Source organism: Gorilla gorilla, chromosome 13 (assembly GCF_029281585.2).
Source record: "Gorilla gorilla gorilla isolate KB3781 chromosome 13, NHGRI_mGorGor1-v2.1_pri, whole genome shotgun sequence".
Classification (NCBI taxonomy): Eukaryota; Metazoa; Chordata; class Mammalia; order Primates; family Hominidae; genus Gorilla; species Gorilla gorilla.
Window position 1 is genome coordinate 130,011,114 of NC_073237.2, and position 26,538 is coordinate 130,037,651.

At 56.7% G+C, this 26,538-nt stretch overlaps 1 protein-coding gene across 2 annotated transcripts; it reads left to right on the forward strand.

Moving 5' to 3' along the window:
- Positions 1–898: 898 nt before the first annotated feature.
- Positions 899–25,471, forward strand: DBH (dopamine beta-hydroxylase). 2 transcript variants are annotated; one of them, XM_055351466.2, is made up of 13 exons: positions 899–980; positions 2,881–2,994; positions 6,116–6,262; positions 8,481–8,738; positions 9,700–9,876; positions 10,513–10,615; positions 14,136–14,302; positions 17,896–18,039; positions 18,508–18,546; positions 19,194–19,253; positions 22,771–22,898; positions 23,318–23,477; positions 24,465–25,471. In XM_055351466.2, exons 1-13 carry the CDS (start codon positions 942–944, stop codon positions 24,594–24,596), a joined length of 1,668 nt encoding a protein of 555 aa, XP_055207441.2. In that variant the 5' UTR covers positions 899–941; the 3' UTR covers positions 24,597–25,471. The 2 variants fall into 2 exon arrangements, with proteins under 2 accessions (XP_055207441.2, XP_055207440.2); XM_055351465.2 differs by lacking the exon at positions 899–980 and having other exon boundaries at positions 2,409–2,994; positions 24,465–25,466.
- The last annotated feature ends 1,067 nt before the right edge of the window (positions 25,472–26,538 follow it).

Here is a 26,538-nt window from a genome sequence, read left to right on the forward strand (position 1 = left end):
CTCTTTGGGGTGTTTGCCCCAGGCACTGGCCCACCCTGTGAGCTCAGGCGCGTTGTCTCGCCTTTCCGAGGCTGCCTCTCCTGTGTCTGAGACAGGGGTGATCGCACACCCAGCCACCCAAGGCTGGCCAGGATGGAGGGAGGCACGGCAGGGGAAGCCCTGGTGCGGCCTGACTTGTGTCTCCTGTCCCTCCCTAGGACTTAGTTATCAGTATTTTGGAATCAGCTGAATCATTTCTGTCAAATGCTAGAGGAAAGCCAGTTTTGAGTTGGATAAAGAAAATGTCTTTGATTCCTGTTAAAAATAAACATGTGTGCATAACACTGCTGAGTACGAGACCGCACCTGCCGTCCCTCCTTAGAGCTCCCAGCAGCTGTGGGTCTTTGGCGTATCTGGGAGAGGAGCGAGGCCTGGAGGTGTGTTAAGCCATCCGAGGGCTGGCAGCATCAGGGGCTCTTCACTGCCTCTCGCTCCACAGAACCGCTGGGTTGAAGGAAGCTGGAGGGATCAATTGTCCTTGTCATCTAACTTCCTGTGTCTGTAGATGAGGAGGAGGCGCTGGGTTGGAAAGCGCTTCTCTGAGGACGCCAGCTGCGCATTCAGGAGGGCGGAGCAGGATATGACCCCAGAGCTCTGACCCTGGAGGAGCAGGAGGGGTGCCTGGGGCCTCAATACCCCAGAGGGGAGAGAGGTGCCCCCCTTCCCACAACTCGGGCCCCAGCTGGTGCTCGTTTAGCCTGTTGTCTAGCTGGAGCCACCTGGGTGGCCACCAGGCTGCTGGGAGGGCTCACCCCTGAGCTGGGTGTGCTGTGGAGCCCGTGACCTCCACCTTTGCCTCTGCTGGCTTTTGTTATCCCGTGCTGGGAACACCGGTGCCTGCCCACCCCGGAGGCTCTTCATATCACCGGCTCGCTGTGGCCGCTCCCCAATCTCGAGAGTGAATGTCCGGGATGCAGCAGACATCTGCTTACGTGGCACAGGTGAGGAGGTTTTGGAACTAATCTGAGGCATGAAGGTGAGGTGCTCTCAGGCGACGGAGGTGGCATGTCCTGATGGGAAAGCCAGGCCTTCGGAGGCTAAGACCCTTCCCAAGGCTCACCAGAGAACTCCCAAGAGTGTCTTTCCCCTGGCCTGGGAGTCAATTTCACACCAATGCCACACTCTATTGCACAGGTGATTATGCTCTTGGTCCTCACCTGCCTGGGCTGTGGGTGGGGGGCGAACGGTGCCCCTCTGGGTGCAGTCAGTGGGGAGGGGCTCATGGCCTGAGCTTGGCTTTGCAGGATGGCCTGGCCACTGTGGGGCAGAGAGCACCGCCTGTGAGGGCCAGGGGAAGGCTAGCACTTTCTCCAAATTTCATGTTCGTGCAAAGACACAGTCATTCCTTTCTACATCGTAGAGCTCAGAGCTGAAGCAGCCTCCAGACCTGCCGTCATGGGTATTTGAGGACCTAAATATCGCTGTCAGCCTATGACATGAATGTGCTCCTAAGGCTAGATTCTGGGTTTCTCCAGAGAGACGAGAAACAGGAGGGAAAAGGAAGGAAGGGAGGGGAGGAGGCTAGGGAGGAGGGACAGCTTCTAGTCCAGCTGGAGAGATCTGTCAACCCAGCCTGGGGGGTGGAGCTGGAGGGATCAAGCAGAATGTCCTGAAGGCAGCTGCCCTCAGTCTACTTGCGGGAGAGGACAGGAGGGAGAGGTGCCGTGGTGAGACTGACCCTCGGGCCCACGGGTGGATGATGGCAAAGGTCCTGTGGAAGGTGTGGGAGAAGCAGGGCTGCGGCCAGCTGCCCTGAGAGGCTTCAAATTCAGGCCAGATCTGCTCTGGGCAAGAGGAAGCTGTGGGTTTGGGAGCTTCAGAGACAGGGGAGCAGGCCTGTCACTCACCCTCTTTTCCTTAAAGGCTGTCACCCCCAGCAGTGCACCCTGCAGCCTGCCTATCCCCTGTGCAGCTCCAGCTCCGTCTGTCCCCAGCAATGCACCCCACGCCCATGTTCCCCACTCCCTATGATGCTCTCGCACCTTCTGGAGCAGCAGTGGTACCAGCTGGAGGCTGTGGGAAAATTGAGAGGAGACAAAAGTGGGAACAGCAGGCCGTGGAGAGAGTGTCTAAACACAGGGACTATTTGGAGATTGTCTTATTTTTGGTTTGAAATGGGCCCACCTGCTAGTATTGTACAAACGGCTCTGCTCGCTGGGCCAGGCCTGCAGTGGCTACGGGCCTATCCTTCACTGGTCAGCCTGGAGCAGCTCCTCGGACCTCAGTCTGCTCATCCGTGGGTAGGGGCGGCACAGACCCCATCCCACTGGGGACTGGGCCAGACAGCCTGTGAGGCAGTCAGCTGGTGCCTGGCCAGAGGGCGTCTGAAAGGCCTCTTGGCTGCAGGGTGCATCTGCTTTTGGGACAGCTCTTCAGAGCCATCTCAGAAGGGACAGCATCCGCCTGTCTACTTCAACTCCCACTGATGACGTCCATGTGTCATTAGTGCCAATTAGAGGAGGGCAGCAGGCTGAGTGCTTGGCCTGGGGCGCAAGCTTGTGGGAGGGAAAATTGGATTCCTCGCTAGACAAATGTGATTACCCGTGCTGCCTGGACCCACCCCATTCAGGACCAGGGCATAAATGTCCAGGTGGGACCAGAGAGCTCACCCCAGCCATGCCCGCCCTCAGTCGCTGGGCCAGCCTGCCCGGCCCCAGCGTGCGGGAGGCAGCCTTCATGTACAGCACAGCAGTGGCCGTCTTCCTGGTCATCCTGGTGGCCGCACTGCAGGGCTCGGCTCCCCGTGACAGCCCCCTCCCCTATCACATCCCCCTGGACCCGGAGGGGTCCCTGGAGCTCTCATGGAATGTCAGCTACACCCAGGAGGCCATCCACTTCCAGCTCCTGGTGCGGAGGCTCAAGGCTGGCGTCCTGTTTGGGATGTCTGACCGTGGCGAGCTTGAGAACGCAGACCTCGTGGTGCTCTGGACCGATGGGGACACTGCCTATTTTGCGGTGAGTCTCTCCTCCCTGCCAGCTCTCCAAACCCTTCCTGACCCGGCACCCCATCTGGCCGTCTTTCTGCACTCACCCTCCTTAACCCAGAAAGTTCTTCTGTCACCTCTCAGTGTTTGAGTTGACTCTGCTCTGAGCCAAGTCTGCACCCCGAGCTTGGGCATCATGGGGATCTCAGTTTGAGGACAAAATAGGAAAGGCATGCTTTCCATGGTCCTTGACTGCCCGCCCCAAATCACGGGACCCAGTAATCCCAAGGAATGGAACTATACACAGAGGACGCACACACCACACACACTCATGCCGCTCCACACCCCACACGCGCGTGAGCACAGACCCCACGACCCTCGGCCCTGTAAACAATGCCCAGAACCACGTCCCCAGAGCACACATGCCCACTGATGTGGCCCAGGTGGTGGCGCGTGGCCGGGCACAGCATGAGGCCTGCGCACCCATGGGATCCAGCCTGACCTACTGTGCTTGTACCCGTGGACCGACTGAGCAGGTGCAGACACCCTGCCCCCACCCATAGGTGTCGAACGAGCCCCACAGGGCTCAGCCAAAACTGTTAGGATGGGCTCTTGACTCCTTTCCGTCCAAATTTACCTCCACTCTTGTTTCACAGGGTGGAGAAAGGGGAAAAGTTTCCCTTCAAACTGGAGGGGACTTTAGGCCCTTCCACAAGCTGCAGGGGGTCCCCGAAGTGGGCGAGCCCACCGCCTACAATGGGTCCTGCTCCCGCCTTCCTTCCCATATGGGACTGGCCACCAGGGCTTCTTTGTGGATGAAACCCAACTCTCTCCACAGAAACACACAAAGGAGTGACAAAAAAGTTTTATTTCCGAAGTCAGGAGGTGCCTGCTTTATCTGGGAGTGCCGAGCTGGAGCGGGGGCGCTGTGTCTGTGCGGAGCGGCCGGCTCCAGCTCTGCACCTTGGTCTCACCGTGGGCTGGTGGGGCGGACAGTCCCTCTCTGCCTTTTTGGGTGTTGTGAATTCATGAGGGCAGATGGCAGCTGCTGTTTCTGGAGCTGAGCTTGCCCCCTCCAATTCCCAAGACTCGGCTAGGAGGCACTTGCCTGTGTCACTAGTGAGGCTTAGGGCCACCCAGGTAGGGTGAGTGGAGCTGCCTGGGAAGGGCCCTGCTCTGACCCATGGGGCTGCACAGATTCCTGTGCACAAAGACACTCTGTGGCTCAGGTTCCAGCCAAGGAAGACCTGGGACAGCCCTGATTCTAAGCCGTCAGCTGTCTGGAGGAGCAGCTGAACCCCATCGCTGACAGTTTGGGGTTCTTCGCAAGCCTCTGCCATGAGGCACCCTGAGTGCAGGAGCATTTGCTCCTCTCTGGGGCAGCGTCCCCCCTGCCTGCATTTCCCGGCTGCTAGGGAAGCCAGAGGAAGCCAGGTAACTTTGCCTTTCCGTGCGCTGGCAAGGTTAATTTGCACAACAAATTCCTACGAAAGCAAATGTCAGCCTTATTATTCCTCCCTAAGCAATATGTTCAACTAATATCTTCTTGATTTCCAGCTGAAATATCACAGGCGAACTTTCTGCCTCTGTTTAAAATGAGTCTCTCTGCAAATCAGCGGTGTCCCCAGCAGGGTTGCATTGTGTGGCTTTTTTCTCTAGGGAAAGTTTTGCAGTATCTTTTGCAGATTTCTTTTTTCTCAAGGAAATGAAGAAAAGATGTTTTACCCTGAATGTAAGATTAAAAAGAAACACAACTCAAAGTCCTTAAGGCCAAGGGCCCGAAGCTTTCTTGGGGTTTCCATGGGAAAGGCCAGGCAGGGCAGGGAAGCAGCTTCGTTTGGACAATTCTGGTGGGCTCTGGGTGGCTGGGGTGGTCTCTAATTGCCTGGTTCCTGGTCCTAGGGTGATTTAGGGTTGGGGCAATATTGGCCTGGGGTGTGAGAGTCAGGTGGAGGAGGTAGCTAGGGATATGGGCTTGGTGTGGGTCGGAAGGTTAGGAATATGATTCTCACACACGCGTGAATGTTGGAGGGCAGGACAGGTGTACACAACTCTGACCATCTGTTTGAGCCTTCAATCAATTAATAGATGCCAAATAGACAAATATGGAATCTAAGAAGGGCCCTTCTTGAGTACGAAGGGCAGCCTGCTTGTCGGGGAAGGCTCCTCGCTGTCTCTCAGTGGGTCTCCCTGGTGATCTTCCATGTGACCTGGCCTCGGGCCACCGTGTCCCTGCCCCTTAGGGCCCAGTGCAAGGGGAGCAGCCGGAGACGGGGAGGGCAGAGGTCACTGATCCAGATCCCAGGAAGCATCCTCGGAGAATGCAGCAGGTCCAATGCCTCCCTGGGCCTCAGTTTACCTTCTCCAAGCAGGGCTGGGACTAAGGTGAGGGGAACAATGCCTAGGCTGCAGGGTTTAAAGTGGTGCTTCAGGCTGGGTGTGGTGGCTCATGCCTGTAATTCCAGCACTTTGGGAGGGCAAGGCAGGAGGATCGCTTGAGGCCAGGAGTTCAGGACCAGCCTAGGCAACATAGCGAGACCCTATCTCAAAAAAAAAAAAAAATCCAAAATTACATGTATTTAAGCAGTGCTTGTTCTCAGGGTTGTGCCAGTGCAGGGTGGGCACCTGCTATCAATCACCACCTTAGATGTGGCACCCTGGTTTCTCTCTCCTTTCCTGTTCATGTCCCACCCTGTTCCCAACTCTCCCCTTTCTGAGGCTCCGCAACTCTCCTGCCTGCATGAATGTGGGCAGCATTGGTCCGAGGCATTGTTCCCAGTCCTGATGAGGCCTTGGGAGCCTCAGGCATCTTCTTAAGAAGCTCAGCGTCCCGCCCCCCGAGGCCTGGGAATGCCCATGGCTAACAGAACCTGTGACCTGCTGGCAAGTGACAGCCCTGGTTCCTGGCTGCAGAGGAGGAACCAACTCCACTGTCGGGGCTCATCTCCACTGCCTCCAGGCAGAAATGGAGATAGAAGGTGTGAGTGAAACCACAACCCCAGGCAGAACCCTCAGATCCACAGGGACTGAGGCCCAGCATCCCCAGCTCAGCTGGCAGTGAATGCGGAGCTCTGCCGGGGAATGCCCTCTTCCCCTGTGGATTGGCCCGGCTTGGCTCCTTCACGCCTGGAGCCCAGTGCTTGTCTCTGCAGGATGCCTGGAGTGACCAGAAGGGGCAGATCCACCTGGATCCCCAGCAGGACTACCAGCTGCTGCAGGTGCAGAGGACCCCAGAAGGCCTGACCCTGCTTTTCAAGAGGCCCTTTGGCACCTGCGACCCCAAGGATTACCTCATTGAGGTAAGGGGTGGCCGCGAGCACCCAGGAGGGCGTGGGCTGCCTGTATCATGCTGCCATCCTGCGCCAATGTCATAGTACCTTTCCTGTCCCCAATAAGTCTGGGGCCTGGGCCTGGCCAGCTATGACAGAGAGAAAGCCAAGGAGGATGGCCAGAGGCAGTGGTGGGGCCAAAGCACTTAGGAGGGTCCAGCTCTGCTATCCCCCCTGAGCCCTCAAAGAAGCAGCCCTTTGCCAACACGTAGCTGACATGGTTTCTAGATGCGGGGCTTGTGCTGAAGCCTCTCCCATTGGACTAGACCTTGCTTCTGGATGTCTCTCTCCTCCTGGTCCTATTAACCATCAGGTGGGATTCTGGAGCCCAGGCGACCTGGCTTTCCATCCTGGCCCTGTTGCCAGCTCGCTGTGAGGCTCGGGACAACTCCCCCCCTCCTCTGGACCTCACTTTGCCCATCTGTAAAACAGAGATGGGAACTAGATGATCTGTATGGCCTGACCAACTCTGTCTGGGAGTTCATGGGAGCCACAAAACATTGCAAAAGCCATAGGCTTCTTATGCTGCTCTAAGAGCCCCCCAACCTCTTAGGGAAAGCAACCCACCTTGCCCTTGAAGACAAAACTCTTTTAACTCGAGCACACCTGACAGCTTTTGTCTTGTGTAAGTAATCCTTTGGTGTGGCAGTGGCCTGGGCTGGCCGTTAGTGCCAGGTCTTAATCATGGGGGTAGCTGAGTGACCACACGGGAGGCCAGTGCCATCAAAAGATTGATTGAATTTCCTGAGAGAAGGGGCACCTGTGCCGTGCAGGGCCACCTGAAGAGCCCTGGGTTTGGTCAGGAGGCAGATGCAGGAGCTAGGGGAGAGCCCAGGCCTGAGGCTTTCTTGGGGTTTCCATGGGAAAGGCCAGGCAGGGCAGGGAAGTTGCTTCATTTGGACAATTCTGGTGGGCTCTGGGTGGCTGGGGTGGTCTCTAGTTGCCTGGTTCCTGGCCCTAGGGTGATTTAGGGCTGAGGCAATATTGTCCTGGTGTGTGACAGTCAGGTGGAGGAGGTGGCTAAGGATATGGGCTTGGAATGGGTTGGAGGGTTGGGAATATGATTCTCACACACGCGTGAATGTTGGAGGGAAGGGCAGGTGTAAACAACTCTGGCCATCTGTTTGAGCCTGCAATCCATTAATAGATGCCAAATAGACAAATACAGAATCTAAGAAAACAGAACAGCTGGCTGTTTGCCAGATGAGGAAACTAAGGCCCGGAGGCGGGGAGTGGATGTACCCAGGGGTTCGGGGTGTGCTGGGGCAGACCTGGTGCCAGAAGAGGTGTTCTTCCAGGAGGTTGTTGAGCCCTTACCCTGCTTCCCAGTGGACGAGGCAAGGGTGAGCAGAGAACCCTCTGGAAGCACCTCACAGGGGGAGGCCAATGCCTGTGTGTGCTCAGCCCAGAGGCCCCAGGCCAGGTATAGGGGCCTCTGCCTGGAGCTCTGGGCATCCCCTGCACAGGGCGGCCCACCGGCTTTCCACAAACTCAAAGAGCAAATTAGCCACCCACACGGGTCTGCACTGTGGAGTGCCCAGAAAGCTATGAAAGGCACTTTCCACACCCGATCCCCGTTTCCATTCATGACAGCATGTGAGGAAGCCAGCCCCACATCTTGCCTCCTGAGTCTGCCTGTGGCCTCCAGCACCGCGTAGATCCATGGAGCTTTCTGTGGCTGCTTGGTCCCCTCCTGCCAAGCTGGTGGTGACTACATAATATAGCATGGCTCCGCAGCTCAGCGTGACCATCAGCAAGCCCCAGGGTGGTTCCTTCTCTTCATAGAGGGCACTGAATCCTCAGGCTGGGCTGCTGAACTGACCAATGATCCCCCACACCCAGTCCCCAGTGACCTTGGGGTTGGTGGAGGGAACAAATGTTCCGGCCACACTGGCTCACGGCGGGCCCAGTAGTCACTGGTTGAATGGATGTTAAGTGAACGTAGGTGGAATGTGTTTAGAAGAGAAAAGTATTTGATGGCCAGTGCAAATAGGGGATCCTGGGGGTCGTCAGCCCGGGATTTGGCCCCAGCCAGGGCCATGCAAGCCTCAAGGGTCCCTTATTCACAGAGATGAGAGTGAGGTGTGTCACCTGGTAGGTGTGGGTGGGCAGGGATGTGGCATCCTCTCAGGAGCCCAACTCTGGGGGCTCTGAGAGGGCGACCAGCTGAACCCCGTCTCGGCTGCAGGACGGCACTGTCCACTTGGTCTATGGGATCCTGGAGGAGCCGTTCCGGTCACTGGAGGCTATCAATGGCTCGGGCCTGCAGACGGGGCTGCAGAGGGTGCAGCTCCTGAAGCCCAATATCCCCGAACCGGAGTTGCCCTCAGACGCGTGCACCATGGAGGTCCAAGCTCCCAATATCCAGATCCCCAGCCAGGAGACCACGTACTGGTGCTACATTAAGGAGCTTCCAAAGGGCTTCTCTCGGCACCACATTATCAAGGTACGTGCGGGTCCAGGGCCGAGGTCCTCGCCCAGCCCTGCCTTCCTCCCGGGCCTGGGTTGTCCCTGACCCTGGAGAGCTGTCCACAGTCCTGTTTGGACCAGGTGTCCTCTTATCACCGGAACCTCAGGCACCTGCCTGAAGTCCCGCAGGAGCAGCGAGTGGTCTTGGCTTCCCCATCACTCTGCTCACTCCCCTACCCTCAAAGGGCCTCTGAGCTCCCACTTCCCTGCCTGGACCAAAGCAACAACATCTCGACTTCTGCATCTTTCCTTGGGACTGGAACTGCTGTCTGTCTGCCAGGCCACCTCCCCCTTCATGAAAAAGCAGCTCAAGTCAGAACTCACTTGCTCTCGAACACCCGCATGGGGAAGACAGAATAGCAAAGGCGATAGCTGTCAAGTGTCCACTATGCCGCTGGTCCCGGGGGAGGGGCGAGGTGATCCCTCCTTCATCACAAGAGCCCCTGGTTTCCAGCAGAGGAAGTGTGGCCCAGGGAGGTTGAGTGTCCAGGGTCACATAGCAGGAAGGGGCATGTCCTTGAAGGTGCACTCAGAGAGGTTATGTGAGTGTCCAGAGTCACACAGCAGGAAGAGGCATGGCCTTGAAGGTACGCTTTGGGCCCGGGCTCTAACCTCAGGGCTGCCCTGCCTCCCACTGGGGCTGCAGGAGCTGGCCCGGCCATGGTCCCATATGCATGAGGACGGCTGCGTCCTGTCCCTACCTTGGCAGGAAATGGCCTGTACGAACCTCATTTCCTTCACTCTGGAGCTGTCTATGGGATTTCTTTCTGGGCTGATGGCTCCACCCTCAAGGCTGTGAACCCCAGAAGTGCCCCTGAAATTGTCTGGATCATCCCTCCCATTTTACAGATGGGCATTCGGAAGCCCACGGAGGAGGGCTGCTGGGGAGGGGAGGGTGGGCGGCCGGTTCCCGGGCTCAGGGGGCTGCCTCCTCACAGTACGAGCCCATCGTCACCAAGGGCAACGAGGCCCTCGTCCACCACATGGAAGTCTTCCAGTGCGCCCCCGAGATGGACAGCGTCCCCCACTTCAGCGGGCCCTGCGACTCCAAGATGAAACCCGACCGCCTCAACTACTGCCGCCACGTGCTGGCCGCCTGGGCCCTGGGTGCCAAGGTGCGTGCCCTGCGACCCCAGCATGGTGTCTCCTGCCTGGGCCCCTGGTGTCCCCACACCTCTGTTTCCCCAGCTTCACCGTCTCAAAGGCTTCAAGAAGGGGCTCCCAAGGGGGCTCACGAGGCCACCAGAAGGGCCAGGCCTGAGGTGGCCCCCTCGCCTCTGTGATGTCTGAAATGCCACCTGCTTCCAGCCTTTTTTTTATTTTCCACAGAAACGCAAGTGCCCCAGGACCTTATGCCCTCAGTGGGTCCTGATTCTGTTTCCCAACTGGAGTCAGGGTTTTGTGTACAGAGTGGTCCCAGGGCTGGCTGGCGGTGGGGCCAGTGTTGAGGCCTCCACAGGCTGAGACGATGGGGGCCTCCCCAGCTCTTACACCCGTCTAGAGAAGGGGTTTTGGGGGAAGGCTCAGCCCTAGGCACCAGCTCCTCTCCCCAACTCCCTGACCCGAGTCTCACAGGATGTTCCTGGGGCGTGTAATGAGCTGCCTGTCAGGAGGAAGCGTCGCTCTAATCCTGCTGCGCCCCCTCCACCACCCCTGAGGCTCAGGCCCCAACAGTTGACTGGGTTTGCCCCTGCCCGGACCTGGGACCCTCTCAGGACACACGCGTCTGTCTGACACCTTGCCCCACACAGGCATTTTACTACCCAGAGGAAGCCGGCCTTGCCTTCGGGGGTCCTGGGTCCTCCAGATATCTCCGCCTGGAAGTTCACTACCACAACCCACTGGTGATAGAAGGTAGGGGGCTCTGCTGCCATCCTCCCCTCAGAAGCCCTAGGGCTCAGCTGTGTTGAGCCAGTGAGCAAATCCCGCCCTTCGTCTGCCCAGCATGGTGCCCCCGCTGTACAGCTCCTCTTGGCACGAGGCCCTTGCATCTGCCTCATCCGCTGTCCATCTTCCATGGCTGTGGTGGGCTCCCAGGGACAGGACCTCGAGGGGCTTACTCCTCACAGCTTCGCCAGGGCCCAGCAGTGGCCCCACACCTCCCTCCTCGTCCCTATAATACGGGCTGCCATCAGCGCAGCACTGTGCATCCCAGGGGAAAGGACAAGGAGAATTTTCATAAGGGAAGCTGCCAGATGCCAAGTTCCAAATACAGGGAGGGGTGTGTGCATAAACAGGGAGGTGGTAGCAAAGCAGGGCATATTCCAGGACACAGGCGCTCCGGCCTGGCCGGAGTGCAGGGACGGGAAGGGGAGCTGGGGCAGCTGCTGTTGGATCACCCATACCTGAGGGTGGAGTAAGCAGGGTCAGCTCTTAGCATGGCAAGGCCAGGTGACGCTGTCTCAGAAACTGAAAAAAATACTTCCCTCTCTCTGTTGCACCAGCATCTTTCACCATATATAGACACACACGCACACACATGCACACACACACGCACACATGCACACACACGTACAAATATGCACACAGAAGCGCACACATGCACACACTTTTTCTCTCTCTCTGAATGGTGCTTCTTATTTTCATTTGTGCAAGGTGCAGAAGTGGCCTAAGAGATAAGTGCTAGGCTGTGCCTCACCACCTTGGGGACGCTGGGTGGATGACCTCACCCGCTGCCTGTTCTCCCACCTCCCACAGCTATTGTGAAGCTGGGAAAGGCTCACGCACAGAACTTGCTGTGGGCACGGGGCTGTGCTCAGCTAACAGTCGCCTGTGGTTTTTTTTTTTTTTACTGGCTGCATAAGTAATACCTTCCGCCACTGTTGGAGTTATCTCCACATGCACAGAGAAGGGTATAAGTCAGCTTGGGCCTTAGCATGACACAGGATTTATTGCTCATTTAAACCCTGAAAGCAAATGGATTTTTGAAAACTCCTGAAGCATCAGGGAAGTCTGTCTCTTCATGATTATCTGGTTGTATTTATGGATCCTTTGCCAAATATAAGGACGCTCCTGTCACTTCACCCATCTTGAGATGGGCTGCTTTTCTATAAATATCAAAATCCCACAATTATTTCATGATTTAATCCCCATCTGAGTTTTAACCAATTGCAACGCCCTTTTTATTATTATCCTCTGATGTAATCAGCCTGGAGATACAGGAGCCGTTTGAGTTTGGATGGTGTAGGGGTGTCGAGGGAAGAAGGCAGAGGCAAGAGGAGTTGTTTTGGCCTCATCTTAAAGGAAACAAGTAGGGAGATGGTTGGGCCCCTGAAAGTGCCCTGCACCCCAGTCCACAGCCCTGGGTTTGAACCTCAGCTTGGCCACTTCCCAGCCCTGTGGTCTTGTGTGGAGTCTTCAGTTCAGGCTCCATCCTCAGTTTCTTCATCTGTAAAATGGGGCTGATGATTCTCACTGTGCAAAACTTCCATGAAAGGGATAGGTTATGCTCAGAGCATTTTTGGCACCCAGGGAAGATGTTAGTATCTGTACCACCCTCTTAGTTTGTTTGATCAGAAAGGGCAATGCATGTACACTGGTGAGAAGATGGACAGCAGAAAAGCATGAAGAAGATGAAACCACCCCCCAGCTCCCGGCTCCAAGTTTTGAAGTGAGCACTGGTCACCCGGCTATGTGTCTGTCCTGACTGCTTTTCTGGCCCATTCATTTTTTTCTTGTGACCAGAATTTTATATCTTTTTTTTTCGTTGTTGTTTGTTTTTTTACTTAGTCTTCATCAGAAGCCTCTTCCCTGTGAATTAAAACCCCTTGTCAATTTCACACTCCTTGCCGCCTGACATCCCTTTCCTGTACATAACTCAGGGGGCAGAGCCTCCTGCTGCACAGTCCCTCCAGACCACCCCGCCATGTCCACCATGCATCCAGGGGCATGGGGCCAGGCCTTTAGATCCTCCGCCAACCATGAGCCCAGCCCGTACTCAGAGCCTGGCTGCTGATTCACTAGGCATGGAGTTTCAGGAACGGTGGGGCTACCTGGATGACACCTGGTTGTGAGGATGTTCGAGTGGGTGCCAGCATCCCTGAACCTCTGTTTTTTTTTTGTTTGTTTTGAGACGAAATCTCACTCTGTCACCCAGGCTGGAGTGCAATGGCACGATCTCAGCTTAATGCAACCTCCGCCTCCCAGGTTCAAGCGATTCTCCTGCCTCAGCCTCCCGAGTAGCTGGGATTATAGGTGCGTGCCACCACACCTGGCTAATTTTTGTATTTTTAGTAGAGACAGGGTTTCGCCATGTTGGTCAGGCTGGTCTCGAACTCCCAACCTCAGGTGATCCACCCACCTTGGCCTCCCAAAGTGCTGGGATTACAAGGCGTGAGCCACCGTGCCCAGCCCCCTGGACCTCTGACCATCAGTTTCATGTGACCACTGGGAGGCTGGCCCAGGGAGCTTCAGGGACTCTCCAATTAGCAAACGGCAAGGAGAACCAACAGGTGTGGCCACACCATAATCAGGAGACACAGTCTCCGTGACTCGAAGAAGCACCATGTTATTCCTTTGGAAGAGGCCCTTGACTGTGGGCTGAGGCTCATAAAGGGACAGCAAGTCATCTGAGAGCACACAGCATGCTGTTGACCAAGCGGGACCTGGGGCTGTGTATGAACGGGGGCTAGACCTGCAACGCTGGCCCTCCTCCTGGGGGGCCACATTCTCACTCAAATTGTTCCTGAGATGTCAGCTTGGTAGGTGGGTTCCTTGGGTCTGCAGGACATAAATCAAAGTAGTAAAAGTGGGGGCTGCTGGGAGGATGTGCTCCTTGAATGCTTCTTGTTAACCTCAACACAGAGATACACTCACACTTGCCCAGCTTTGACGCAGGGCCAGGGCTCTTCTGTGCCATTGGCAGATGGGAGTTCCATGCCCTCTTCTTTGCCCAGACCACACCCTGCAGGTTGTCACCGTCCTGCAGGCTGATTTCCAGCTTAGGTTCCTTTGAACGTGGAAGAAGAACATCAAAGCACTTATGAAACAATCTGAGCACAGAACCCACGTTGTTTATGAGTCTCCGTCCATCAGCAGCATCTCACCCGCACCTGATTCCATGGAGGCTTTAAGTGGCTCACATTGATCACATCTTTCCATAGCATTCAACTAGTTTTCATAGAAACAGCAGCTCTTTCTTCCCAGTGAGTGTAGCCTGTTTGCGTTAATTGATCTTGCGAGCTGCCTGGCATCCACAGGTGTGGAAACAAAGACAGCCAGCTCTTGGTCTGCCTAGCAGGTGGGAGCAGATGGGGGGTGACCGGCCCTGCCTCCTGGCTGAGGGTGGCTGGGGTCATAGGGATAATCTGTCGGCAGGGGGAAGTGAGAGGGCCTCCACTCACCGCTCACCTCCATCCATCCTACCTTCTCCCAGGACGAAATGACTCCTCAGGCATCCGCTTGTACTACACAGCCAAGCTGCGGCGCTTCAACGCGGGGATCATGGAGCTGGGACTGGTGTACACGCCAGTGATGGCCATTCCACCACGGGAGACCGCCTTCATCCTCACTGGCTACTGCACGGACAAGTGCACCCAGCTGGTGAGCGGGGCTGGGCCCGGCACTGCACCCTCCCTCCTCCCGCATCCCCCAGTGGAGGCCTGGCAGGTGGTGGCCCACGAAGGGTGGCAGGCACAGCTTTGGTTTCCCCTGACCCTGAATCCCCCTGCGGTCCTCCCTCTTTTCTGTATGCAAGGGAACCCTGCTGCTGAGAGGCCATTTGTGTGTGTATGCACCTCCCTCTCCAGCAATAACCATGGCTCCCACTAGTCCACACCCACGTGCCAGGCTTCCACGAGCTGCATTTTAAAATATGCCTTCATTATGTAAGCAACACACACATGCACTTGCCACTCACAAGCGCAGGCACTGCAGCTAAAGAGAACGCTCCCCTCATCCGCTGCCGCCTCCCCCTGAGATATCCACTTGTTGGCTTTGTGTCCTTCCAGACCTTTTTTCTGTGTATTTCAGGAAGCCCTTGCAGGTTTTAGAAACGTTTTGTGTTTTTAAAAAGTTGTATTGAATAGTTTACAAATTTTTCAACAAATGGGAGGCATTTTTCTGGTGATTTGCCTTTTTATTGCTGCATAGTATTCCACAGGATGGGGTTTTCACCATGCACCTGACCAGGGCAGGACTAGGTGAGGCAGTGAAGTGCCGGCTACAGGATCTCAGGGAGCACCCGTCCTCAGGGCTATGCACGCTGGGTGGAGGCACAGGTTGGCGCTTAGACTGGCGCCAACAGCCGGTCCTGTCCTTGGCTTCTGGTGAGTTCAGGGAGTGACTACTAAAATCTCCTTTGCTTGCTCTATCTTGGTCCAAGCCTGTGCTGAACTGTCTCCCTATCCATCAGTGTCTAGGCTGTTCTCAACTTTTTACTAATAGAAAGAAGCTTCTGGGAAATCCTTGTCCACGTAGGAAACCATTTTCTCATGTAGATTTCTAGGCATGAAATTGCTGCTCCGAGATGTGAGTGTTCCCTTGAGTAAATCTTGCAAAATGCCCCTCAGAAAGCCCACCTGCTGCTTCCTCCCACATATAGGACGAGAGGGTGCCCGGTTTTACTGACCCACTGGATTATTAATATTGTAAATATTTTCTGTCATTTGGAAGGAAGACATGTCAGTGTTGTTTAACTTGAATTTTCTGTTTGTGGACTTGAGGATCTTTTCCTCTGCCTCTTGGCCATTTGTTCCTGTTTTCTGTTCATTCCTGTGCTCGGTTTTTCCAGTAGGTGGTTTGTTTTTCTTACTGTTGGTTTCTAGGAGTTCTTCTTATATGATGGATGTTATTTCATAGTTTGTGTATATGTTACAAACATTTCCTCATGTGCGGTAGCTTTACTTCTCACAGTGACCTGCAAAGTAAGTGTTGACGTACCCATTTCACAGATGGGGAGACTGAGGCTTGCTGGGATCACACTGCCAGCAGTCACGCTGAGTGAAGATTCAAATACCAGCCTGTCTGACTTTGAAAGCTGTGGCTGTGACAGCAGATGTCGTTGTAATGAGGTTTAGGGCGGATTTTCCTTCCTAGTAAATGGGTCGATTGGGATTTGTTCTTCATGTGAGTGAGCCCCCAGAGCGTCCCAGTCTTCCAAGCAAAGGTTCCTCAAGGCTGAAGGGAGACGGAGCTCTCAGCCGGCATGGCACCCATTGTCTCCGGCAGGAAATCAGCTCCTTTTGTCCCAGACGGGGGTGGACACTCTCTCCCACTTCCCTAAAGCTCCCACTGGTGAAGCGTGGGCCCATGTAAAAGGCACCTTGGCCAGGGCTCATGGGGAAGAGCGGCTTCCGGCCAGGCAGCACTCACTGCCCCTTGCAGGGCCTTGGGGCCTTCGACCCCGCTGACCTCTGACTGTGAGAACGCCCCTCTCCAGCCTCAGGAATACAGACCCGCCTCCCCTTGCCAGAGTCCTCCACTACCTTAAGTAACAGAATGAGAATGTTCAGTCTTGTCTCTCCTTTAGCAGATAAAAGAGGGGCACAAATTCTGCAGCCAAAATCCGGCCTAGTCTAGCTATCCCAGTGAAACAGACAGGCCAAGACAAGAGTGCTGCTTTGGACCAGAGTGCCCAGAAGAGCATAGTCCTCCCTCCACCTGGCTGACACCCAGCATCTCTGGGCCAGGGTCGGCCTCTGGGGGCCAAAGGGTCATTGGGACCCTTTGGGCTCCCAGGCCTGGCACACGATGGCCCCTCAAGCCATTGCAAGGGACACAAAGCTATAGGCAACGGCAAGGTCAAGGGCGGCCACTGCTTGGGAGCGAGAGGGAAGGAGCAAAAGTGAGTCCTAAAAAGCTCGGCCATCTGGGACTTTCAGGGATGGGGCTGTCGGGACCTCGAGCTCTGGGACCTGCTGACTGCATGAACAAACTGGGCAGAGCCTGGCAGCGGGTGGGCAAAAGGACAACTGACTCACAAAGAAAATGCTCGATTTCAGGAAAGACGTGTTCTTTTCTCTTTCCTTTCTTTTCTTTTCTTTTCTTTCTTTCTTTCTTTCTTTTTCCTTTCTTTCCTTCCTTCCTTCCTTCTCTTTTCTTTCTTCCTTTTTTTTTTTTTTTTTTTTTTGACGGAGTTTCACTCCTGTTGCCCAGGCTGCAGTGCAATGGCACAATCTTGGCTCACTGCAACCTCTGCCTCCCAGGTTCAAGTGATTCTCCTGTCTCAGCCTCCTGAGTAGCTGGGATTACAGGCACGTGCCACCATGCCCGGCCAATTTTTGTATTTTTAGTAGAGGCGGGGTTTTACCATGTTGGCCAGACTATTCTCAAACTCCTTACCTCAAATGATCCGTGTGCCTCAGCCTCCCAAAGTGCTGGGATTACAAGCATGAGCCACCATGCCCAGCCATGGAAATGCATTTTCTATCTAAAAAAAGTTAGCATTAGGTCAGAGAAAACTTTCGTTCTCTGGAAGATTCTCTCATGCCCCAGTGATGGCGTAAGTCCTCTTGATGTGAGGGCTGCCATCTTTTCTGTGAGGCCGGCCTGCAGCCCCAGAGTGTCCAGCTGCAGCACCCCATGGTCACATTCATCTTGGTCCTGGATGACCACCTTCCAGTTGTAGCTACAGCTCCCAGCTGTAGCACGGGGTGATGCTGAGCACAGGGAGAACGCAGCCTTGGCTGCTTTGAAGCTGAAAGGAAGCCACAACGCAGGGCAGCTGAAGGTCCTGCTCGGCCCACCACGTAGGGGACCTGCCAAGTACCACCTTCTGCCACTTGCTTTTACCTGGACGCAAGCCCTTGAGCACAGAGACCACGCGCTGCTCAGCTTGGTGGCTTTGCCACACCCTGTCCACGGGGGGCTCGCCTTAAAGGCCTGTTGACTGAGTGAAGATGAACCTGTCAGGCTTCAGGGGCTCAGGAGAGGATGAAGGACTTGGAAAGAAAGTCGCTCCTGAGTGGGACTAGGGGCTGCTTCTTTGGGAGCTGGGGGCTGTTGCGGCCACCTCGCTCTTCCCCGTGAGGTTTCTGATGGAGGCTCTAACCTGGCTGGGGAGAAAGACCTAGAAAATGCAAGTGTTCCAGGGAAGCAAACTGCCCAGGGTGGCTGCTCCCTACCGGGTCCTGGCCATGGATGGGAGGGTCCCCTCGGGGGTCAGGCCCTGACACTGCAGCCCCCCAACCCCACAGGCACTGCCTCCCTCCGGGATCCACATCTTCGCCTCTCAGCTCCACACACACCTGACTGGGAGAAAGGTGGTCACAGTGCTGGTCCGGGACGGCCGGGAGTGGGAGATCGTGAACCAGGACAATCACTACAGCCCTCACTTCCAGGTAGGAACCTGCACCCCACCCCTGCCCCGCCCCCACACCCGGCCACCACACGACCTGCTGGGTCTACTGTTTCCTGACACCATAGGGATGGCTCCAGGCTGGCTTCTTTCTCCTGGGCCAGCCCCACCCGCCCCCCACCCATGTGGCCTGTGCTCCCCACTTGGGTGTCTGGTGTCTGATCGTAGGGAGGCCTCTGGCACACGGCAGATGGTGGTGGGATTCGGGAGACCCAGGCAGCCCTCTGGGCACATCAATCTTGGTCTTGGATAACCACCTTCTGGTTTGAATCTAATGCCCTCCCTGGCCAGAAGCCACACTTAGCGGGCCCTGGCTTCCACTGTAGAGGCTGGGGCAAAACGGACACCCCCAGAGGTCAGGGAGGCCTGAGGGAGGACACAGTGGCCGGGGGTCCGGTCTGCAGCTCTCTGAGGTCTCCTCTCCCCCACCCCTCGGCTCTGCCTGCCCCAGGAGATCCGCATGTTGAAGAAGGTCGTGTCGGTCCATCCGGTGAGTGCCCAGCAGGAAGGCTGTCCCACTCACTGCCACCAGCCGGGGTGGCTGGGGGGTGCCACCAGAAGGAGAGGGACACAGAAAGTGATAGGGGGAGGGAGAGCCATCCAGGGCAGGGGGAGGGTGCCTGTGGGTGGCTCTGGGCTGGGCTACCTCATGGGGAGACTCACTCAGGAGTTCATGGAGAGACGTTGGAAAGGGTGGAGCAGACAGGACACTCCCAGGGGACGTGTATCCTCATTCTGATGGGCCGACCACAAACCCGAGAGTGTTCGGGGGAGATGAGGGCACTAAGGCAGGCAGTGGAGCCCGCATCCCACAGAAGGCCAAGCCCAGGCCTCGGGGGGGACTTGCCCAAGTCCTTTGAGATGTGTCATGGCCCACCAGCTGCACCCCCACTGGCCTGGGCCCTGGCCCTGTTGTGACCCACTGGGTCACAGGAGCTGATGGTTTATAACTTGCTCGGGAACACTCAGCCTGTGACCTTCGCACATGAATCTGCTGGGCTTCTTGTAGTGGACGACAGGGACTGTACCCCAGAGGTGCCGTGGCATGCACAGTGGCGTGGTCCTATGGGGGCGGGGCCTCGAGCATCTGCCAACGCCAGGTGGCAGGTGCTGATGGTCACACTGGCTTTTCCTCAGGGAGATGTGCTCATCACCTCCTGCACGTACAACACGGAAGACCGGGAGCTGGCCACAGTGGTAAGTCACCCCCGCTTCCCCCTGCACCTGCCCAGGGCGAGTGTTCAGCCTGAGCCATCTGAGGAAAGAGGACAGGTCTTGACTCCTCACTTAGGGCACGGGCTCATCCCCTCAATAAGCCAGTCGTTCTCCACTCCCTGAACCGCAGTGGCAGCATCACCAGGGAGCTTGGGATAAATGCAACCTCCTGGGTGCCACCCCAGGCCCACTGAGTCAGAGACACAGGCGGTGGCATCGGGCAATCCATGTTTTAACAAGCTCCCAGCGGATGTTGACCCCTGCTCAAGGTTGAGAAGCACTCACACCAAGAAGCTTCTCAGCACCCGGGGCTGGTGTGGGGAGAAGCTGTAGGACAAGAGGTTGACCTTTGCCCCGTGGAGCTCAAGGTGCACCAGGGAGACAGGCCTGGAGCACCTGCTGCTAACAACAAGCAAAATTACAAAATAAAACTTTAAAAACAAGGTTGAGGAGGCAGAGGTGCGGGGACCTGGGAGGGCCTTGTCAGAAATGTGGCTGTCACATGGAGCCCAGGGTAGAGGGGAGGAGGTGAAGGAAGGCTCTGTGCAGGGGCTTCGTGCAGGAAGGCCCAGAGGACCAAGAACATTCTCAGGATGGAAAGGAGAGGAGGAGAGGGTGGAGACATGGGTGGGGGTCAGGCAGGATGAGCGTCAGCTGAGGATGCATTTTGGCTGGACTGCAGACAGTTCAAGGAGAATCTGCACTGGAGAGATCTATTTTCAAGGCTGAATATGCAGGCAGCACCAGGACATGGGCAGCCACGTGATGCATCACGCAGCAGGGCTGCTTCCGGGAGCCAAAGGGGATGCTGTTCACAATTATCTGGGTCCCAGGCACAAGCCAGGGCTGTCCTGGCAAATGGGCCACCTTGCCAGTGGATCTGTGCCAGCTGCTTCGGTAACCATGGTGGTCTCCAATAATTATCCTGTGAATTGTGTGGCTCAAGTGGAGCAGACCTGGGTTACAGCTACCCTGACATCTCTCAGCGCCAGGAACTCAGGTCCATGTCACAGCCCTATTCTTTGTGTTTTAATCCAATGTGGATTCACCTGATGTTTACTGAGCCCAGACTGCCAGTGGTTTATTTTATTTTATTTATTTTTTTTTTTTTTGAGACGGAGTCTCGCTCTGTCACCCAGGCTGTGTGTTCTCAGCTTGCTGCAACCTCCACCTCCCAAGTTCAAGCGATTCTCCTGCCTCAGCCTCCTGAATAGCTGGGACTACAGGCACCCACCACCACGCCTGGCTAATTTTTGTATTTTTAGTAGAGATGGATTTTCACCATGTTGGCCAGGCTGGTCTCAAACTCCTCATGTAATCCCTCATGCTGGGATTACAGGCATGAGCTATAGCACCCAGCCAGTGTTTGTATTTTCACAGGTGAGACATAAAGGCTCAGAGTGGGCAGGCACTTGACCAAAGTCACACAGCTGATAGATGGCTGAGCTGGGATTTGACCCAGCGTCTTGTGCCTCACAGCTCTTACCACACCCTTCCTGTCTCCCTTGGATTTCAGGTGACAAGTGTCCTAGGTTCCTGATCACAAGCTCAGGGTGGGGGGGCAGGACAGCTTTGTCAGTCCTTTATTCTCTCCAGAGGAGGTGCTCAGTATACCACAGCAGTGGCTGATGTCGGGTGCTTGCCACAGCTCAGCACTGCTCTAATAACTCATCCTAACCACACCAAGCCTTGCTGAGACCTCTGAGCAATCCCACCAGGAGATACTGTGAGGTCCAGCCACTCAGGCCACACAGCGAACAGGAGGCAGGGCTGGTATGGGTGCAGGTGCCAACCCCGACTGTGCCGCCTCTCGGCTAAGCACCTGTGCAGTGACTGAGTGGGCTCGCAAACAGAGGGCTCTGCAGGTGGAGCACCCCAGGCAAGTCCCCACCATCAGCCCCATTCTGCAGGCGCAGCCCTGGGGCCAGGGATGGGAGGGTCTTGCCGGGCATCCAGCGAGGAGACTGCATATTCCCTGCCCAACCTGGCTTCACGGCGGCGGAACTGATGCCACGTCCCAGGGCGTTCGGGGCTGCCAGGCCTGGTGAGCACCACTGACATCTCAGATGGCCGTTATTCAGGTTGAGGCCCTCGGTGCCAGTGTCCCCGTGGGCAGTTCTGTGGCTTCCCTGGCCCATGCCCTCCTCTTGGCAGTGGCCACATCACAGCACCAGGTGGGATCAAAGGGGAGGGCAGCTCCCCAGGTGGGCCTGAGCTTCTCACACTCTGACAAGCCCTCGCCTGCTGATCCAAGACACAGTGGCCTTTGAAATTCGATTTCCTTCCCCAGGTGAAAGAGGAGAACAGATTCTACACAGGGTCGGACTCAGTTCCCTTTTGATGTCTGTGGCGGCAGAGGTTGGGGAGGGACAGGAACTCACACAGGAGGGCAATCGTCCCGATCTGACGGGGGCGGGATGGATGAGAAAAGCTGGGAAAGGAGGAATCCGGCCCAGAGAACAATGCTGGCAAAAACCCGTCCTGGCCAACACGTGCCAGGTTTCGTCTCTGGGCAGAACTGTCCCATGCTCTTTGTCTGCATGGGAGGAGGGGGCGGCAGCTGGTGTAAGTGCCACGCCGAGCTTTGCCCAGTCCCTTTGTTCTGCCATAGAGTAAAGATTGCCTTTCTTCCCCACCAGCCAGATGAAATCCCCAGGCCCACAGCAGCTTCACAAACAGCAGGGAGCCTGGAGGGGCAAGGGTGGCCAGGGCATCATGTCCCGGCCCCTGACCTGCTGGGGTCTGAGCTGCTGCCGGGGGAGCTTTGCTCTCTCCAGTCCCAGCTCCTCCAAGCTGCTGCTATTCTTCCTCCTATGGCTGAGGCTCCACGGTCACCAGCTCCAAGAGCAGCAACCCAGCGAGGGGCTTAAAGCTGGCAGTGGGGACTCAGAGGGTGCCTGCCCTGCCCTCCCATGCGATGGCAGGCAGTAGGGTTGCTGTGAGAGGCTGGAGGTTGTCGCGGCCTCTAGTCACGGTCCTGTCTTCTAGAGTCCCCTGCTCCCCTCAGAGCCACGTTGGAGAAATGACTGGTGGACGGTGCGGGGCTGCAGTGGAAAGGGCCTCCCTTGCAGTCCTTGGCTCCAGGCTCTTGCTGGAGGTCATGGGGACAGCTTCCAGACAACGGCCGGGAGGCTGGGTCCACTCAGGCTGTGCCACCGATGCTGTGGCCACCACGGGGCGTCCCCTTGCCTGCTCTGAGACTCAGTTTCTGTACCCATAAAATGGGCACAATAATACCCCATCCGCTTGTCCCATTTCATTTCTCCTCACAGCATCATCAGTACCTGATACGAATTTCCTGGTTGACTCACTCATTGCCTGTCTCTCCTGCCAAGGTGGCAATTCCGTGAGGGCAGGGACTCGGTTCCCCAGAGCATGCCTGGCACAGTGCAGTGAACAGACGAGTGGACGCAGTGAACACGTGGGTGCGGCGAAAGCTGCTGGATGGCAGCGTCTGCGTGGCATGGCCCGGGGCTGACGGGTCTTCTCCAACTTGCAGGGGGGCTTTGGGATCCTGGAGGAGATGTGTGTCAACTACGTGCACTACTACCCCCAGACGCAGCTGGAGCTCTGCAAGAGCGCTGTGGACGCCGGCTTCCTGCAGAAGTACTTCCACCTCATCAACAGGTGAGGGCTCCCTGCACAAGCTCCCTGCCCCCAGGGAACCCCGACACAGAACCTTGGGCCTGTTAGGCGGCTGGGCAGATTGGAGGAGTCCAGGCTAAGTTCTAGGAGCAGAGACCTGTGGCGGCATCACTCACCCCTCCCCTCACTCGTTTCCTGCTGAGTCTGGATTTGGCTTGAGAGCCTCCTCAACCCAGCCTGAAGCAGCCATTACCCACCCGCCAAGGTGACAGGAGAGGTGAGGCCGTTGCTGATGAAGGCAGCATCTGGGGTGGCCTGGCAGAGGCAGCGGGGCTGGGGAGGAGGTGGCAGGACGGTCGCCCCAGGGACAGGACTCGAGCTGCAGGGAGGTGTTGCTGGTGCCCACTGGGCTCCCTGCCTGTCAGCTGCTCCCCAGCCTGGCTGTTCCTTGCCCCCACCAGGTTCAACAACGAGGACGTCTGCACCTGCCCTCAGGCGTCCGTGTCTCAGCAGTTCACCTCTGTTCCCTGGAACTCCTTCAACCGCGACGTACTGAAGGCCCTGTACAGCTTCGCGCCCATCTCCATGCACTGCAACAAGTCCTCAGCCGTCCGCTTCCAGGTGCGCTGCCATGGGCCCGGGTGGGGCATGCAGTCGGGCAGGCCTCATGGGGGGCCCCAGTGAGGGGTGATGGGCCTGCACTCCAAACTGCTGGCAAAAGCACTCGCACAAGACAATTAGAGCAAGTGCCAGGTGGTGACACATAGGCCTAGACAGACAGCCAGCCAGCCAGCAGAGAGAGGAGAGAGAGAGAGAGAGAGAGAGCACCAATAACGAGGCAAGGAAGGGAGGGCAGGCACCCTCTCTGGTGACACCTCCACACTGTACCGAATGCCAAATGCAGGTGGTGTGAGCAGGGCGCACTAACCTGCCTAAAAATAAAGCACCAGGGGAGGGGAAGGTAAGAAACGAACCAGTCTGAAGCTGCGAGCTGGTTTTTTCCTCCTTATCTGAGACCCACTGGTATTCGAAGGCATCTAATTTATCCTGAGCCCAGCGGGCTGTGGTCAGGAGCCCAGGGCCTATGCAGTTAGTCGCATAAGGTGCCGCAGCCTGGAGATCCAGGAAGACCCTTCCCAGAAGCATTTGGGAGCCGGATTAACTGCTAAGTCAAACATCCTCAGCACCAAGGGAAGGAAGGGCTAATACTGGCTTGCTGAGAATAGTGTGGGGTGGACGTCTGATGGGGTTGAAAACTTGGCATTTGGTGTAGCCTTGAGGGGAAGAGATAGCTAAAAAATATCAGAGCCTGCAGCCAGGGGCTCTGGTTGCTACATTAGGGTGAATGATTAAATTGGGTGAGGACGGAGGCGGGCAGAGGCCTGGATGACTCCCAGGTTCCTGACTAGGTGAATGGGAAGCCAGGGGAGGGGGCATTTACTGAGGTGAGGACCCCCAAAAAGCAACTTGGGGGAGAAGAGTGAGTTCAGTTTGAGACAAGCTGAGTTTGAGGGCAAGAATCCAAGAGGTGGCTGGGAAGTGGCTGGGGAAGCAGCCACCCATCTTGCCCCTCCAGCCTCAGTTTACCTTCTGCCCCCTTCCTTGCAGGGTGAATGGAACCTGCAGCCCCTGCCCAAGGTCATCTCCACACTGAAAGAGCCCACCCCACAGTGCCCCACCAGCCAGGGCCGAAGCCCTGCTGGCCCCACTGTTGTCAGCATTGGTGGGGGCAAAGGCTGAGGGGGTACCTACTCCTCCCCCTCCTCCATGCTGTCCCCGTGGGCTCACACCGGCACTGTGCACTCTACTCTGCGACGATCCCCATGGAACAGCCCTGCACGCCCAGGACGAAGGGGCCAGACCACGCCCCTGCCTGAGACCACAGTCCAATCCAGCCTTCTTCCCCCAGGGTCCCCTGCATGGCTGAGAGGGTGTGGGTGCCCTGTTGACCTACCCTGGACCGAGTGGACCACGACCTCGTCCATTTAAACCCGGCTGACTCAGTGCAGGGACAGCCTGCACAGTGGTCCAGGGTCCAGCCCTCCGCCAGCCCTGTTCCGCCTCACTGGGCGTGGCCAGGCTCCTGGGACAGGCACCATGCTGGGGCGGGGTGTGGAATCACCGGCAACGCCCCCGCCCCGCTGCTCCCGGTGTGCAGCGGGTGCCGCTTAAACATTTCCCTGCTGAGTGGCTCGTCTTTCACAGTGGGCGGCTTCCCTGCGACGGAGGCAGGACCAGGCATTTAGCTAGTTAGAGACTCGCCTGGGAAATTGCTCCATTCCTGAGTAAACAGATATTTTCGCCCACCTAAAGGGAAGCCCTGACAACAACTATCACCAAAAGACGAGGCGGCAAAGATCCAGCGGGGCTTCTGGGCGCCGGTTCCACGGGGGGTGGAATTATTAGCACCAGCTTGCTTCTCTGCCGGTGGGGCCAGCGCTGAACAGACCGGGGTGGAGTCAGGGCTGTGCTTTCCGCGTGGTTCTGCCACTTAGGGAGTGCGCCTTGGGCGGGCCATTTCACATTCCTGACCCTCACTTTTCTCATCTGTAAAACCGGGCTGATGCCGTGCGGGCTAATGAGCCAATAAAGCTCACACTTGGGCTGGCACCCACTGGAGGTGGGTATGTTTGCACTCCAGGCCGTCGCTCCAGGAGAGAGAAGCTTGCTCCGAGCCTCCTCCCTGTGCCAGGCGTGGTACCAAGTGCTTCCCCCTGAGCGTCCTGAAGCTGCCTCAGCTGGCCTGGGTGGGTCTCCCCTTCCTGCCCTCTGAGCTGCCTCTCAGGGACAAGTTCAGCTCTTTGATGGTTTCTGGAGACAATAACAGATGCACTTGTGTTCAGCCACTTCAGCAAAGTGCTGCCCAGCCTCCTGGGGAGAGAGGGAGATGGATGGGCCTCGGAGTCCCCTCGCATCAGCTAAGCGGCTGCTGCTTCTGCAAGGCACTTCATCACAGAAGGGAACTCACGAGCCCAGGAGCTCTGCCTCACGTTGTATAAATCACAGCTTCTTGTGGTCCATAAGTCACAGGGCGCTAGCGCTGTGAAATGCCAGGCCCCAGCCTGGAGAGCCGCTCCGGCCCTCTGTCATCTTTACAGCCTGGGTGACAGTAGACACAGAGCAGGCCCAAGAAGCCTCTTCCCGCAATCACACCCAATTGCCAGCCCAGAGAAGGGTCCCAGGGTCCTGCCCAAACACCTGGGGGGCACTTGTAGCCTGCCGATCTCGGGCAGGGAAACTGAGACTCCCAGATAAGTACCTCACCTGGGGCCCAAGAGCAGCAGTGATTGGGAATCCCAGCCAGCTCTGGAACCTGCCACAGCGACGACCCCACCCCCACCTCACCCCCCCACTCACTCTCTTGCTCTCAGGCTGGTTATCCTCTTCCTCTTGCAGAGACAGCAGCCGTGTCCCCCCCCCTCCCCGCTCCAGCAGTACCCGCACCTCCTACACCCAGATGAGGGTAACCCCGTGGTTGCTGAGAGTTGCCACTTGCCCCACACTGAGGCTATGCACAGCCGTAGCAATCTCGTGAAGCCATGTAGTTTCTGTTTTCATTGATGGAGGAGGAAACAGGCTCAGAGACCTAAAGTTAGGTTCCCAAGGTCACCCAGAGTAAGCCGGGGAGCTCGAAGTGTCCCCAGGTCTGACTCCAGTGTCTGAATGCTCAACCTCTGTTTGC